At 45.2% G+C, this 12226-nt stretch overlaps 1 protein-coding gene across 3 annotated transcripts in view; it reads right to left on the bottom strand.

Moving 5' to 3' along the window:
- Positions 1 to 12226, bottom strand: part of FRMPD2 (FERM and PDZ domain containing 2) — an 878187-nt gene that overhangs the window by 167458 nt on the left and 698503 nt on the right. For all 3 annotated transcript variants that reach the window (XM_069611181.1, XM_069611182.1, XM_069611183.1), the window contains one exon: positions 1625 to 1838. In XM_069611181.1, coding sequence (XP_069467282.1) covers positions 1625 to 1838 — 214 coding nt within the window. The remainder of the gene's footprint in view (positions 1 to 1624; positions 1839 to 12226) is intronic.

The raw sequence follows: 12226 nt of genomic DNA, 5'->3' as shown, positions 1-12226 counted from the left end.
CAGTTCCGGAATGGTGAAAATGGTTGCAAAAAGTAGTGGAGCTGTTAACAGTAAAAAATAATAGTAGTGGAATACCGCTCCCAACTGTTCTCGCTTACTTCAACCAGTGGGTCTGTCTGCCTCTTGGTTCAGTGTAGTTAACTTCTAGTGAACGTCTGTTTTCAGCCTAGCTGACCAAGTTCGAGGTCACTGTCGAGTCCAGCCGACTCATCGCTGAGATCATGGGTGGGCTGGGACCTGGCATGAGGACATGCCTGTGCTTGTTAAAGATGACCTGGACATGGGGAAGGAGTAGCATCCTGGGCGCCCGCCATGAATGAGAGAGCTCAGACTTCCCAGGTGTGAAGAAGCGGAGCCTGCAGCTTGGACTCGCATTCGGTTAAAGATTCACTTCCATTTCGTTTGATAATTAAAGCAGGTTAATCATTGCAGCAATAGTAAGCAGGGGAACTATGCATTATTCACCGCAGGATGGCTGGAGACCATCAAAGAGTTGTCAGCTGGAGAGAGGACAGATGGGATTTCACTCATCAGCTTCCCGTGCACATCTCCCACTCTGGGGGGATCCCTGCCTGCCGGATGTCGGTGAACTGGAGGGAAGATACTTGTGTAAGCGTCCATATCTCTGTGACCAGGCCCAAAATAAGCAGTTCCTCCTCTAGCCTCCAGAAAAAGGGAGTAGGGTTCTCAAAGAGGATGCTTACACTAAAGTAGGATCTATACATGTTTGCACTCGCCTTACTCACTTTACTACCTCACCTCACTTCACTCACCTATCTACCTCACCTCACTCACCTAAATACCTCACCCCACTAACCTAACAACCTTACCGCACTCACTCATCTCAAACGCATACCTCACCACTTCAACTCACTCCCTAGACTCACTGAATTACCTCACTCATTCACCTCACTCATTCACCTCTCTCATTCACATCACGTACTTACCCCATTCACTCACCTCACTCACATCATTCACATCACTCAGTCTATGAATGTAAGATGTTCTTAGTGTGCGAACGCAAGGTGAAGTAGAGTGGCAAGCAGTAGTTCACTGAAGCCCTTTTTGGATGTGTTTAAATCCATAAAATACCCATTAACCCTCCAAGAAATAGTGATCTGGAAGTTAAAGTTTAAAATATGATTTCCCATTGGGGAGCAACAGAAGTATTGTTAAATGTGCAGATGGAATTTGATTTTCTTTACACGTCTCACATGGTCACTCCGTCCACTCTGTGTGGCCTAATCAAGAGTTTAACACATAGCATCACTCGAATAAGAGAGTCTGGAGAATTCCGCCTGTCTTCTTATCTAACGAATGACTTCCATTTTAGGTTACAGAATTCCTTCAGCCCCAAATATTTCATCATGAAAATATTTTCATTTACAAAAACATATGAATTCCAATTCTTTAGGCATGTCATTTTATGACTTCCTTTCCACAAAAATTACCTGTGGTTAGCATCTTTGACTGACAGCTCAGAACCCCTCCTATGTGACTTGCAGACCACCTCAATTTCTGTCATATTAGAAATGATTGCATCTAAATAACCTGAAACCACTGCATATAATTTTGAAGAACTCCCAACATTCATTCAGGAAATATGGATGAAATATGAAATTACCTTGTGGTTTGGACTTGGACGAGGTGGTTCGGAGCTTCGCACACCTGCACTGCCTCCTCAATGCTCATGTCCTGTGCAGGGAGCCCGCAGATGGTCAGGATCTGATCTCCAGGCCGCAGGCTCCCTTCCATGCACGCCGGCGATGTAGGCACCACTTCTCCCACATAGATACATTCTTGCGATGGACTCCCAGAGCTTTTTGTTAACTTTAATCCTGGCAATAAAGAACACAAAATTAACCACCGGTCACGGTCCCCGAAGTCACAAAAATCATCAAAGGGTTGAAGCCATCCAGATGTCAAGGAGGTATCTGTCCAGCATCACTCATTAAAGACTGTACAGTAGAGTTGTCCCCTTCATCACCTCACTTATCAACAACTCCTTCTCCTCGGCTATATACCAACAAATCTCAAACATGCCTGTGTCCTTCCTCTCCTCAAGATGCCCACATTAGACCCTAATATCCCCACCAACTACCGTCCAATCACAACTGTCCCCTTCCAACTCAAAATACCAGACAGAGTCGCATACCTGCAAATTCAGACATAACTTGAAACTAACAACCTTCTTGGCCTCAACCAATCTGGCTTCTGCCCAGGTCATGGAACAGAATCAGCACTTTTGGACTTAAAAATCCAGATGGATGAGCTTAAAGACAAGGGTAAGCTTGCCATCCTCCTCCTGCTTGATCTCTCTGCATCCGTTGGCTTGGTAGACTGTAACATCCTACATCTACACTTATCCTCAGCTGCCTACTTCTCTATCAAAGCGATAGCCTGGATAAAACTGTTCCTATCTAACAGAACAATGAGGGCTTTCTCCACCTCGGCAGCTACGCCACCAGCCCCAGTCTCATGTGGAGTGCCCCAAGGCTCCTGCGTCTCACACTTTACAATATATTTACCAAGCCATTATTTGACCTCTTGGACAATCTGGGTGTCACCTACACTAACTACGCAGATGATACCCAGATCCTCCTTCCCATCTCAGGCAATTGCAATACTGATTCCAACGCTGTAATCAAAATATATCAAACCATCCAGGCATGGATGCCCCCAACATGCTCTTTGCCTAAATGACGAGGAAACACAGATGCTCCTCATAGGATCACAATCGTGTCTGAATAAACTCAACGAAGAATATAAATCCTTCATTATCTATGGTAACATAATCCCAATCTCTTAAGAAGTTAAAATGCTGGGAGTTTACCTGGATTCCTCGCTCTCCCTCACAAGACATGTAAATGCCATCACCTTCAGCATACGTCAAAGCTCATCAACGCATGCAGACCCTTCCTGACACCTGAAAGTTGTATCACAATCGCCAGAACCATTATTCTTTCCAGCATAAACTACTGTAATGCCCTCTTTCCTGGACTCTTCCACTAAGAACATCAAAACACTTCAGACCATACAAAATAAGGCACTAAAAGCAGCCTTAAACATTGCACAAAAAGAACATATTTCCCTGGCAAGAGGGAAAGCCCACTGGCTACCTGTTCACGAACGCATTTTGTTCAAAACACTCTCATTAACACACACATGCCTGTCAAATATGGCCTCTGGATATTTGTCCAGTAAAATCTCCAAATTACAATCTAACAGACCCACCATGGGTGGCCCACTCAGACCTCATATCTGTCCCAAGATTCAAGCCCCAAAAGCATGGGGTAACAGCTTAACAGTCGTGGCTGCAAAACATTGGCATGCCCTTCCACTTGCCCTAATATCTGAATCCTCCTTCGGTTCCTTCCACAAAGGCCTCAAAACCTGTCTCTTCAAGCAAGATCGCTAAGTCACTACAGCTACCATACTCCCCATGTCTTTTCATCTATCATGTACTCTGTGCTATTATTGTCTTTTGTAAACATGCTTGTGCTGTATCCAGCGCCCAGTTGCCTTTGGGTTCAGTGCGCTCTATAAATGTCAAAATAAAAAATAAAACAGGGAGAGTGCAGTTATGTACATCCTCTTAGCCAAGTGGGTTAATAGCAGGAGCAGGTAATCCTCACCGATTCCCTGGTTTTGTTGTTTTCAAGGATCACTCTTTTCTGTTCAAAGGTATTGAAGTGTTAGGGTGGGACACTCTATTTCCTGCTCCATTGTATTGATTTGCTGGGGATGCCCTGGTAGGTGCAATTGATATGCTGGGGTGCCCCATACCCTTCTCCATGGTATGGACATGTTATGGTATTTCTTTCCTTGCTCCATTGAGTTGAGGTTTTGGGTATGCACTCTTTCCTGATCCATTGTACTGACGTGTTGGTAGTGTGCTCTTCCTTGGTCCATATTACTAAAGGATTGGATTTGCACTCTATACTTATTCACGCTATCATGGTATTGTGGTGCACTCTCCCTTAGTAAATGGCATGGTTGCGTTGGGGATACACTTCACCTGTACCTATGGTATTGACGGTTCAGGGTTACACGCTAGCCTGCTCCTTCGTGTTGTAGATATAGAGCTCTTTCTGTCTCTGTAGTATTGAAAGGGTGTGGTTGTACTATGTTCTACACAATTACATTGATATGTTATAGGTGTGATCTTTCCTATTCCACTGTATTGAGGGTTTGTGGGTGCACTCCCCCATTATATTTAGGTCTACAGAGTGCATTTCCCATATTCATTGTGTTGAGGTTTTGGGAGTGCATGCTTCCATGATCTATAGCAGGGGTCTCTCCATCACCATTGACTTTGCTGGTTAGGGCTGATGGGATTTGTCCAAAAGATCTGGAGAGCCAAAGGATGCTGACCCCTGTTCTATGGTATGGTTGTGTTGAGAATACACATTCCCCTTAACCATGCTATGGACCATTTGGGGTACATGCTTCCCTGCTTCATAGTATTATAGACATTAGTGTACTCTCTCCACTACTCAGCGGTATTGATGATTGTGGTATCTCCAAACCATGGTATTGGTTTGGAGATATTCCCTTCCCCACCAAGGGACGTGTATTCACCCCAACACAACTATGTTACATGTGCATGAATGGGCATGCAAGAGTGCACTCCCAATATATTGATACCTTAAGGCAGAATACAGAGCACCGCAACACAAAAATACAATGGAGCAAGGAAGGAAGTACCCGAAAACCTTCAATACCGAGGAGGGGGAAACGTGTACCACCAACCCCTCAATAACGTAGAGCCGGGAAGGATGTACCATAAAACGTTCAGTACCATCGGGAAGGAAGAAGAGTAACCACAGCTCTCCAATAGAGTGGAGCAAGGGCATGAAGCAAAAAAATAAATATAATAGAGAACCAGTGAGAAGTGAAGCACGGACCCCTAACAATTCAGTACCATGCAACAGGGACCACTGTGCCCCCAAATGCTTAAGGTAATGGCGAAGAAAAAAAAGTACCTTCAATATTTCAATACCAGGGGACAGGAAAATGGCTAGCACCAAGACATGCATAACATGAGACTGGGAAAGGGGTATGCCTACTCAACCATACTAAGGTAAGGGGGCAGTATATGTGGCAGTATGCCATCTGCGAGAATGGAAGAACCTCAGTTTTTTATCTACCCTATAGTATAAAATCTTAAGTGACAATTTTGCGTAACGTTTTTATGTAACATTTTTTGTAACACTTTAAATTGGGGTCAATGTATGTCCTACAGACATGGGCATGGTGTCATTCTGTCCCACATGTAGCCCACTTTAATGGTATACTGTCCAAACTGCAATTCCTGAGGCGTTTGAAGTCCATTCACTGGAGTTCATTCCCTGATGAAGGTGTGTATAAGTGAGACGTTTGAGTCTGGTGTCATTCTGGCACACATCCATCCAACTTTGATGGCATCCAGTCCAAATCTACAAGTCCAAAGGAGTTTGAAGTGTCTTAACTGATATTACCTGGTTAAGTTGTGTGATGAACTTGTGTAAGTAATGGTACTGTCCCCCTAGTTTATAATATAAAATGATGCAGGTAAACCTGTCTCTGAAAGTGAGGTCTGTTCATCAGACCCCCCCTTTCATAATGCTCCATGTTATAAGGTTGAGTGCAAACATGTAGCTCTGCTGAGTCTGTTTACTGACACTTCCCAGCAGCTGCAAACATAGGCAACATAGGCAAGTGACATGTGCATTCCTGCCAATAGTTGCTGGAAGTGTAAAGACTGGATGGGGGTTACATGTACTCCTGCCCTCTATATGGCAGAGTAGAAGCTCAGAGCACCCCAGCCAAGATTCTCTATTGATGGTAGCAATGGATGAGCAATCAAGGCTTAGCTCTCAGGAGGTGATGCGGGCTGGTTCTTAAGTACAGTGCAGTCCCTAACACCCCACAAAAAAATGTCGACACATTATGTTAGTGATAACACAGTTCTTTATATAAATAAGGTTCAAGTTATATGCACATGATAAATCTATACAGTCTCTATGTGGTACCAAAATTACTCTTGATTCCATTAAAATGCACCAACTGCTGACAGTTTCAAATGCATACAAATCAATAGCAAAACGTATCAACAATAGACTTGGGAGGAAAATAAATTGGTTAAACAATTGGCAGAATACTGGGCCCATACCACTAGGACCACTCTGTATGAGCATCCCCCCACCTGGGCAACCTGTAAATAAAGTATTGACAAGCCCAGTCCATATATTGTTTAGCAGAGTCTTATTTCCTTCTACAAATGTTCTACTACCCCAATGTACCTGGTTTAGCAGAGTTCGACAATGGGTCGTCAACGGATCCTTCTTGAGTGAACCCCCTGTAAGGCAGGAGCCACGGATCGTCGAGATACCTCGAAGAAAGGGATGAACAATGTTGTCGAGGCGGCAGCTTCGGTCCTTGTGGTGCTCATCGATGATCGGTCGTGGACGTCCTGCGAAGATTAGGCGTGTGGTGCACCTCGACGATGATAGTTAGTTGCCGCGAAGAGTCAATGAAGAACGTAGGCCCAGAAAGGGCGTTGCGTCATCGGCAGTAGGCGTCGGTGATTGGACTCGAACACAGCTGGCTTTCGGATATTCATCTACGCCTTTGTGGACTTTGGGTGGCGGGAAAACCACAGGCGGATTCTCCTCGGTTCGGCAGCGACCTTGACTTTCTCCGGCGGGACAAAACTGTTGAAGGTGATGAGCAAGGGAGTCCTCGATTTGAATGTCTCAGGCAATGGAGTGCTGCGGCTCCGGTCAATGACGACAGTCGCCGATTACGATGGACTTCAATGTCCCGGTGCTTTGCTTCAGATTCCTCGGCAGTCCCTGTCTCCGGTCGGCATCCTTTCAAGGACTGACTTCCAGGGAGCTTTGATGAAGGTTAGCTGGTGCACGATGTTCCCTCGTAGCTCGGGAAGAGGTCTCCTAGCCAGGTCCTTTATTGGATCAGTTCTTGGAGACATGGCAGCTTTCGAATTGCATCAAAGGAAAGCAGCAGCAAAGCCTTCTTCTTCCAGTTGGGCTTTAGGGTTAAGCATCAAGTTTCAACTTCACCTTCTAAACAATTCCAGTAAGTGAGAGGTCACTAGATATACTATTATGTCTCTCATTCACACTACTGAGCCAGGCTCAGGCAGCCAATCATTCAGAAGGGCATTCATCAGGCAGGCAGACAATCAGAAGCACAGGGCATTCAGGCCATTCTTCTCCATCCAGACACTCACAACAAGGAATGTGGATTGGGACAAGCACCCAGCCATTCAGCACTCCACACTGCATTCATTCCAGTTTCGGGTAGGGCTGTCTCAGTCATTGTGTCACACACCAGAAACCAGACACCCATAACATGAAATGTATGTTGGTCACACACTCCGTTCAACCAGGTCCCACCCCAAGGGGGTACCGACAACATACAGTCATTGGGAAGGCTCCAGCCAGTCTGGCCTGGACTTCCCCAAAATACCATTTATGAAACTTCCACCCAACAGCCAGTAAGGGGAAGGGACAGAGTCAGGGTTTCCCAGGACTTTGGGAATGCAAGGTAACAGGCAATAGAAAGCAAGAGGCCACAGGGGCCATCTTGTCTCCTATCAGGAATCAACTGATTCCAATGGCAGGGCCTGGGTATCCAAAAAATGGAGGATACTCAGAGCACCTGTCAAAATCAGAATGGAGCTGCCACCAGCCCATACCCTGCTCTGTGGGCCACACACAGGTGCCCAAAAACATACACTGGGGGTCATTACGACCCTGGCATTAAGGCTTTAAGGCTGCGGCGCCGTTAACCCCTTAGCGCCTTATTACGAGGTCCTTTTGCGGGACCCGACCTTAACGGCTGGTCTGGACCAGCCGTTAAAGTACGGACCCGCAAAGGGACTCTCGAGTCCCATTGAGCCCTATGGGGCAATAATGGGAAAGGGAAAGGGCTAATGTTCAATGGGGAATTACCGCCCCGCCAACCTTGGAATGGGGAAGTATTTCCCCATTTACCATTGGCGGACTCGTTACAATACCGGCAGCAACCATGGTGCTAATAGCGCCATTGGTTACCGCTGGTGTTGTAATGAGGGCCACTATGTGTACTGGGTTGTACCCCCACCCACGTGTGCCATAAGGGTATCCAAAGGGTCTGTTCACCAAACCAAAAAAGAGGAAGAGCTGCACTGCCAGGAGTCCCACATGGACTCCTGTGCAGAAAATAACACAGAACAAACATGATAAAAGGAGTACAGGACAAGGACATGGAGGCCCTGTCCCTCCAATGCATTTCCAGCATCACACAAGGGCATGAAGCAAAAAAATAAATATAATAGAGAACCAGTGAGAAGTGAAGCACGGACCCCTAACAATTCAGTACCATGCAACAGGGACCACTGTTCCCCCAAATGCTTAAGGTCATGGCGAAGAAAAAATGCTTAAGGTCATGGCGAAGAAAAAAGAGTACCTTCAATATTTCAATACCAGGGGACAGGAAAACGGCTAGCGCCAAGACATGCATCACATGAGACTGGGAAAAGGGTATGCCTTACTCAACCATACTAAGGTAAGGGGGCAGTATATGTGGCAGCATGCCATCTTTGACGATGGAAGAACCTGACCTTTTTATCTACCCAATAATATAAAATCATAAGTGATGATTTTGTGTAACTTTTATTAGGTAATGTTTTTTGTAACACTTTAAAATGTAGTCAACGTATGTCCTACAGATATGGGTATGGTGTCATTCTGTCCCACATTTAGCCCACTCTAATGGTATACTGTCCAAACTGCAATTCCTGAGGCGTTTGAAGTCCATTCACTGGAGTTCATTCCATGATGAAGTTGTGTATAAGTGAGGCGTTTGAGTCTGGTGTCATTCTGTCCCACATGCACCCAGCTTTGATGTTATCCAGTCCAAATCTACAAGTCCAAAGGAGTTTGAAGTGTCTTAACTGATATCAACTGATTAAGTTGTGTGATGAACTTGTGTAAGTAATGGTACTGTCACACTTTGACTTGGGGTCACTGTATGCCCTAAAGATATGGGTCTGATGTCATTCCATCCCCCATTCCTCCAACTTTGCTGGTATACGGTCCAACCTTTGACCAAGCCGCCTAGTTCAACGCGCAGCAGTCGCCCAGGGTGGGGTGAGTGATGTAAGCCCCTTACGTGGGGTTGAGCGCCAAAGAGGCCAGGGTGCAAAGTGCTGGAAGACTCCATGGAAATGGGAACACTGAAGCACCAGAATCGTTATTAACGGTGCCAGTGCTTCACTGATTTATCTTGTTTTACAGGGTGGGTTTTGGTGTTATTGATTTTCTTGTGGATAATTTTAGTTTTAATAAAGTCTCCTATGTGTAAATAATTTTAGTTGGTATTACTATATTGTGGTACCACAGTACTATTGTTGGATGGTCTGTTTCCGTGCTACATAACTTCCCAACTGAAGTGTATGGCCTGCCTTCTGCCCATGTTACCATTAGAAGCAAATGAGGCAAACCTGTAGGGCCATGCCCATTTCACCTTTATAATTGGAATCACTGCTGGTTTAAAAGTAGTGAGGGGACAAGTACAAATGCTATCCACTACTCATTCCTGGACTCCTAAAGAGCAGTAGTCATTTTGTCACAGTACACCCAAACACACCAATCTCTCTGTACAGGGAAGAGTGTACCACAGATCATTATTTCAACATTGAATGGACCAGAGATAGGTGCCTAGTGGAGCTGAAGGGGCTAAATGCCAGTAAGTATACATTAAAGAAATCCAGCAATGGTTCTTGGAAATTCCCCTCATGTGTCTGCTATCTCTTAGCCCACTGAGGGGAAGCACACCCAAAGAGGAGGATGATTAAGCACCCAGATGAGAAGGTACTTTATGGTATTCTGTACTGGGAGGGTACTATGTACTTTAATGTATACTTGACATCAAATGTATTGAGTGGGTCTGAACACTAGCAAGCTCCTTCACTCTGCTTTACTGTACCTTTAGATGACTGTGGGGATCATTAAGTCCCTTCTTGAGAAGGATGATGAAAGAAAAGTATCATGGCTGGAATGGCTTCTGTCTTCAATTCACATTTGTTGATTTGTTGTACATAGAGGTTGAAGCATCTAAGCTCACAATGCATTTGCATTTAGCTGTGTTTTGCAAGGGCCACAACCAGTCCTGATTTGAGAATCTACATAAACAGGAATGGATTGCAAGGAAGTAAACAAAGAGTTTCTAAAGATGTGTTGCTGTGTCTGAGAGCAATGGGCAAAAAGTGTCCAGTCATTTGCAAGGAATGAAGTCTACTGTGGCCTAACACAGATTGGAAGGTGATTGTCCAAAGTACTATGAGAAATGTGTTTGGTGGTCTGAATTTGATCCCCGCAGAGTGTCCTATATCTATTACGGTCCATTATTGTCTTCAATAATAGACCCCGGTAACAATTCCACTGCAACAAAAATGGCCCATCAGAACATTAACTGAACTGTGCCTCAAGTGAGTGTTTAAGGAATAACAAGGATGAAAGAGGAAAATGTTCCCCTCTGCTCCTCCCCATCCCTCTTTCTATATTCATGACTAACACCAGTAGCAAGGGCATACCAATAAGCAATTTCCCACATCTACCATTGCCATATGTCACTAAGAATGTGTAGAACAGGAAGAATGGTACTGACTTCTGTTACTTCTCGTTGATCTACACTATCCAGATCCTTTTCAAGATGCACCAAAACACATTTCATGGGGCGAGTGGAGGCTGGAGCCCTGGTAGGCAAGATGGTGGTGTCCCGCAGCTCAGGATGCTTGGAAGGTAGGCAACACCAGGAGGTAATGCCAACCTTGCAAGCTCCCTAATCAGCTGGGAGGCCTCCCGATACTAATACTAACAATTTCTCAGGCTTTCCGGAAGTTCGAAAGTGAGTTTTCAGTTGGCCACAGACCAAGGGAAAGAACCTACCTGTAAGGTGTTATCAAGCTGATCAAGAGAACGCACAGGCATAGATTACAAGCCCCTTCACAATACCACTCAACATGCTGCCTAGTGTGTTATCTCAGATATGATGTTCATAGATCTTAAATGGTTGTCTACATATTCAATAGCAAGAAGGTGCAGGAGTATGGTGGTGCCTGTAGAAGAGGCTGGAAGATGTGGCATGATAGAGGATTAGTAACCCCTGAGAAAGGGTATCCCAGGAGAAAGTACTTTTCTGTAATTGATGTTTTATGAGAATTATGGCAGTGTTCTCAGTCATATTATGTGCTGCTCCATTGGAGGATCACAGTGTGAAGGTTTTTGGATCTGAAATAGGCGTAGTTTGCATTCCCCATTAAGTAGTTGCTAGTGTCTATGGCATGCCAATACAACCCATACAATCTGAGCATGCGTGGATCAAAACACAAATAAAACAGAACATTTCTATAATGCACTGCATTACTATATGATTTGACCTTATTTTGCTTGTCGTTCCTCTTGTGACTATGAGCTCCTGGTGGTGGCCAAGTTCATCTGTAATGTTGTTGGGATTTTCATTGTTTACCATTATATTTAGAATGCAGCCTTGAATGTTAAAGAAACTTCAGTGAACTGGCAGCTGCTAGTACATAGCTTGTGTGCGGCTCCATGTGTACCTAAAGCAATCTAGGCACCATTCAATCTCCGGCTGCCGTATAGATACTCTCGATAGTGATATCTTTGATTTTCGGTGCGTATTCACTATTTGATTAAGTTTAAAGTCCTTTGTGTCTTCTAGGTGCAGCAATGTCTATGTTGAGGATCCGTATTCCAGCCACTGTACAGTGTGACAAAGTCATTTGCCTGGCTTTGCCGACCATATGGTTAACGACTCAGTGTGCCAGTTACCTCTACAAACCAATGAATGATGATCCCTGGGACGATAAGTGAGGAACTCCAGTCCCTGTCCTGTGAATCTTGTTGCTTGGCATGGCCCAGTCAACAGGAACCCACCAAACACCCTCCCCAAACTAGGAGGTGCAGTGCCCCTCCCTACCCAGCGGGCTGGGGGTTTGGGGTGTAGTATCCATGGGAGCTGTCCCTGCTCCGGGGAACGGAAGAGTACATTCTTGCATGGACCAGGCTGGGTATCAGGGGCCACACGAGGGTAGGAGGAGGAACGAGGCGGTATCAAGGAGATTATGATCAGTTCAGAGAGGTGAAGGGAAAGAAGTCGAAGGTTTGGACACCCTACCCTAGCAACCTCTCTCTTGCTCTCCCTGTTGGCTATGACT

This window comes from Ambystoma mexicanum, chromosome 8, assembly GCF_040938575.1.
Source record: "Ambystoma mexicanum isolate Mex_15411 chromosome 8, UKY_AmexF1_1, whole genome shotgun sequence".
NCBI classification, from domain to species: Eukaryota; Metazoa; Chordata; class Amphibia; order Caudata; family Ambystomatidae; genus Ambystoma; species Ambystoma mexicanum.
This window is presented reverse-complemented; position numbering and strand designations above follow the sequence as displayed.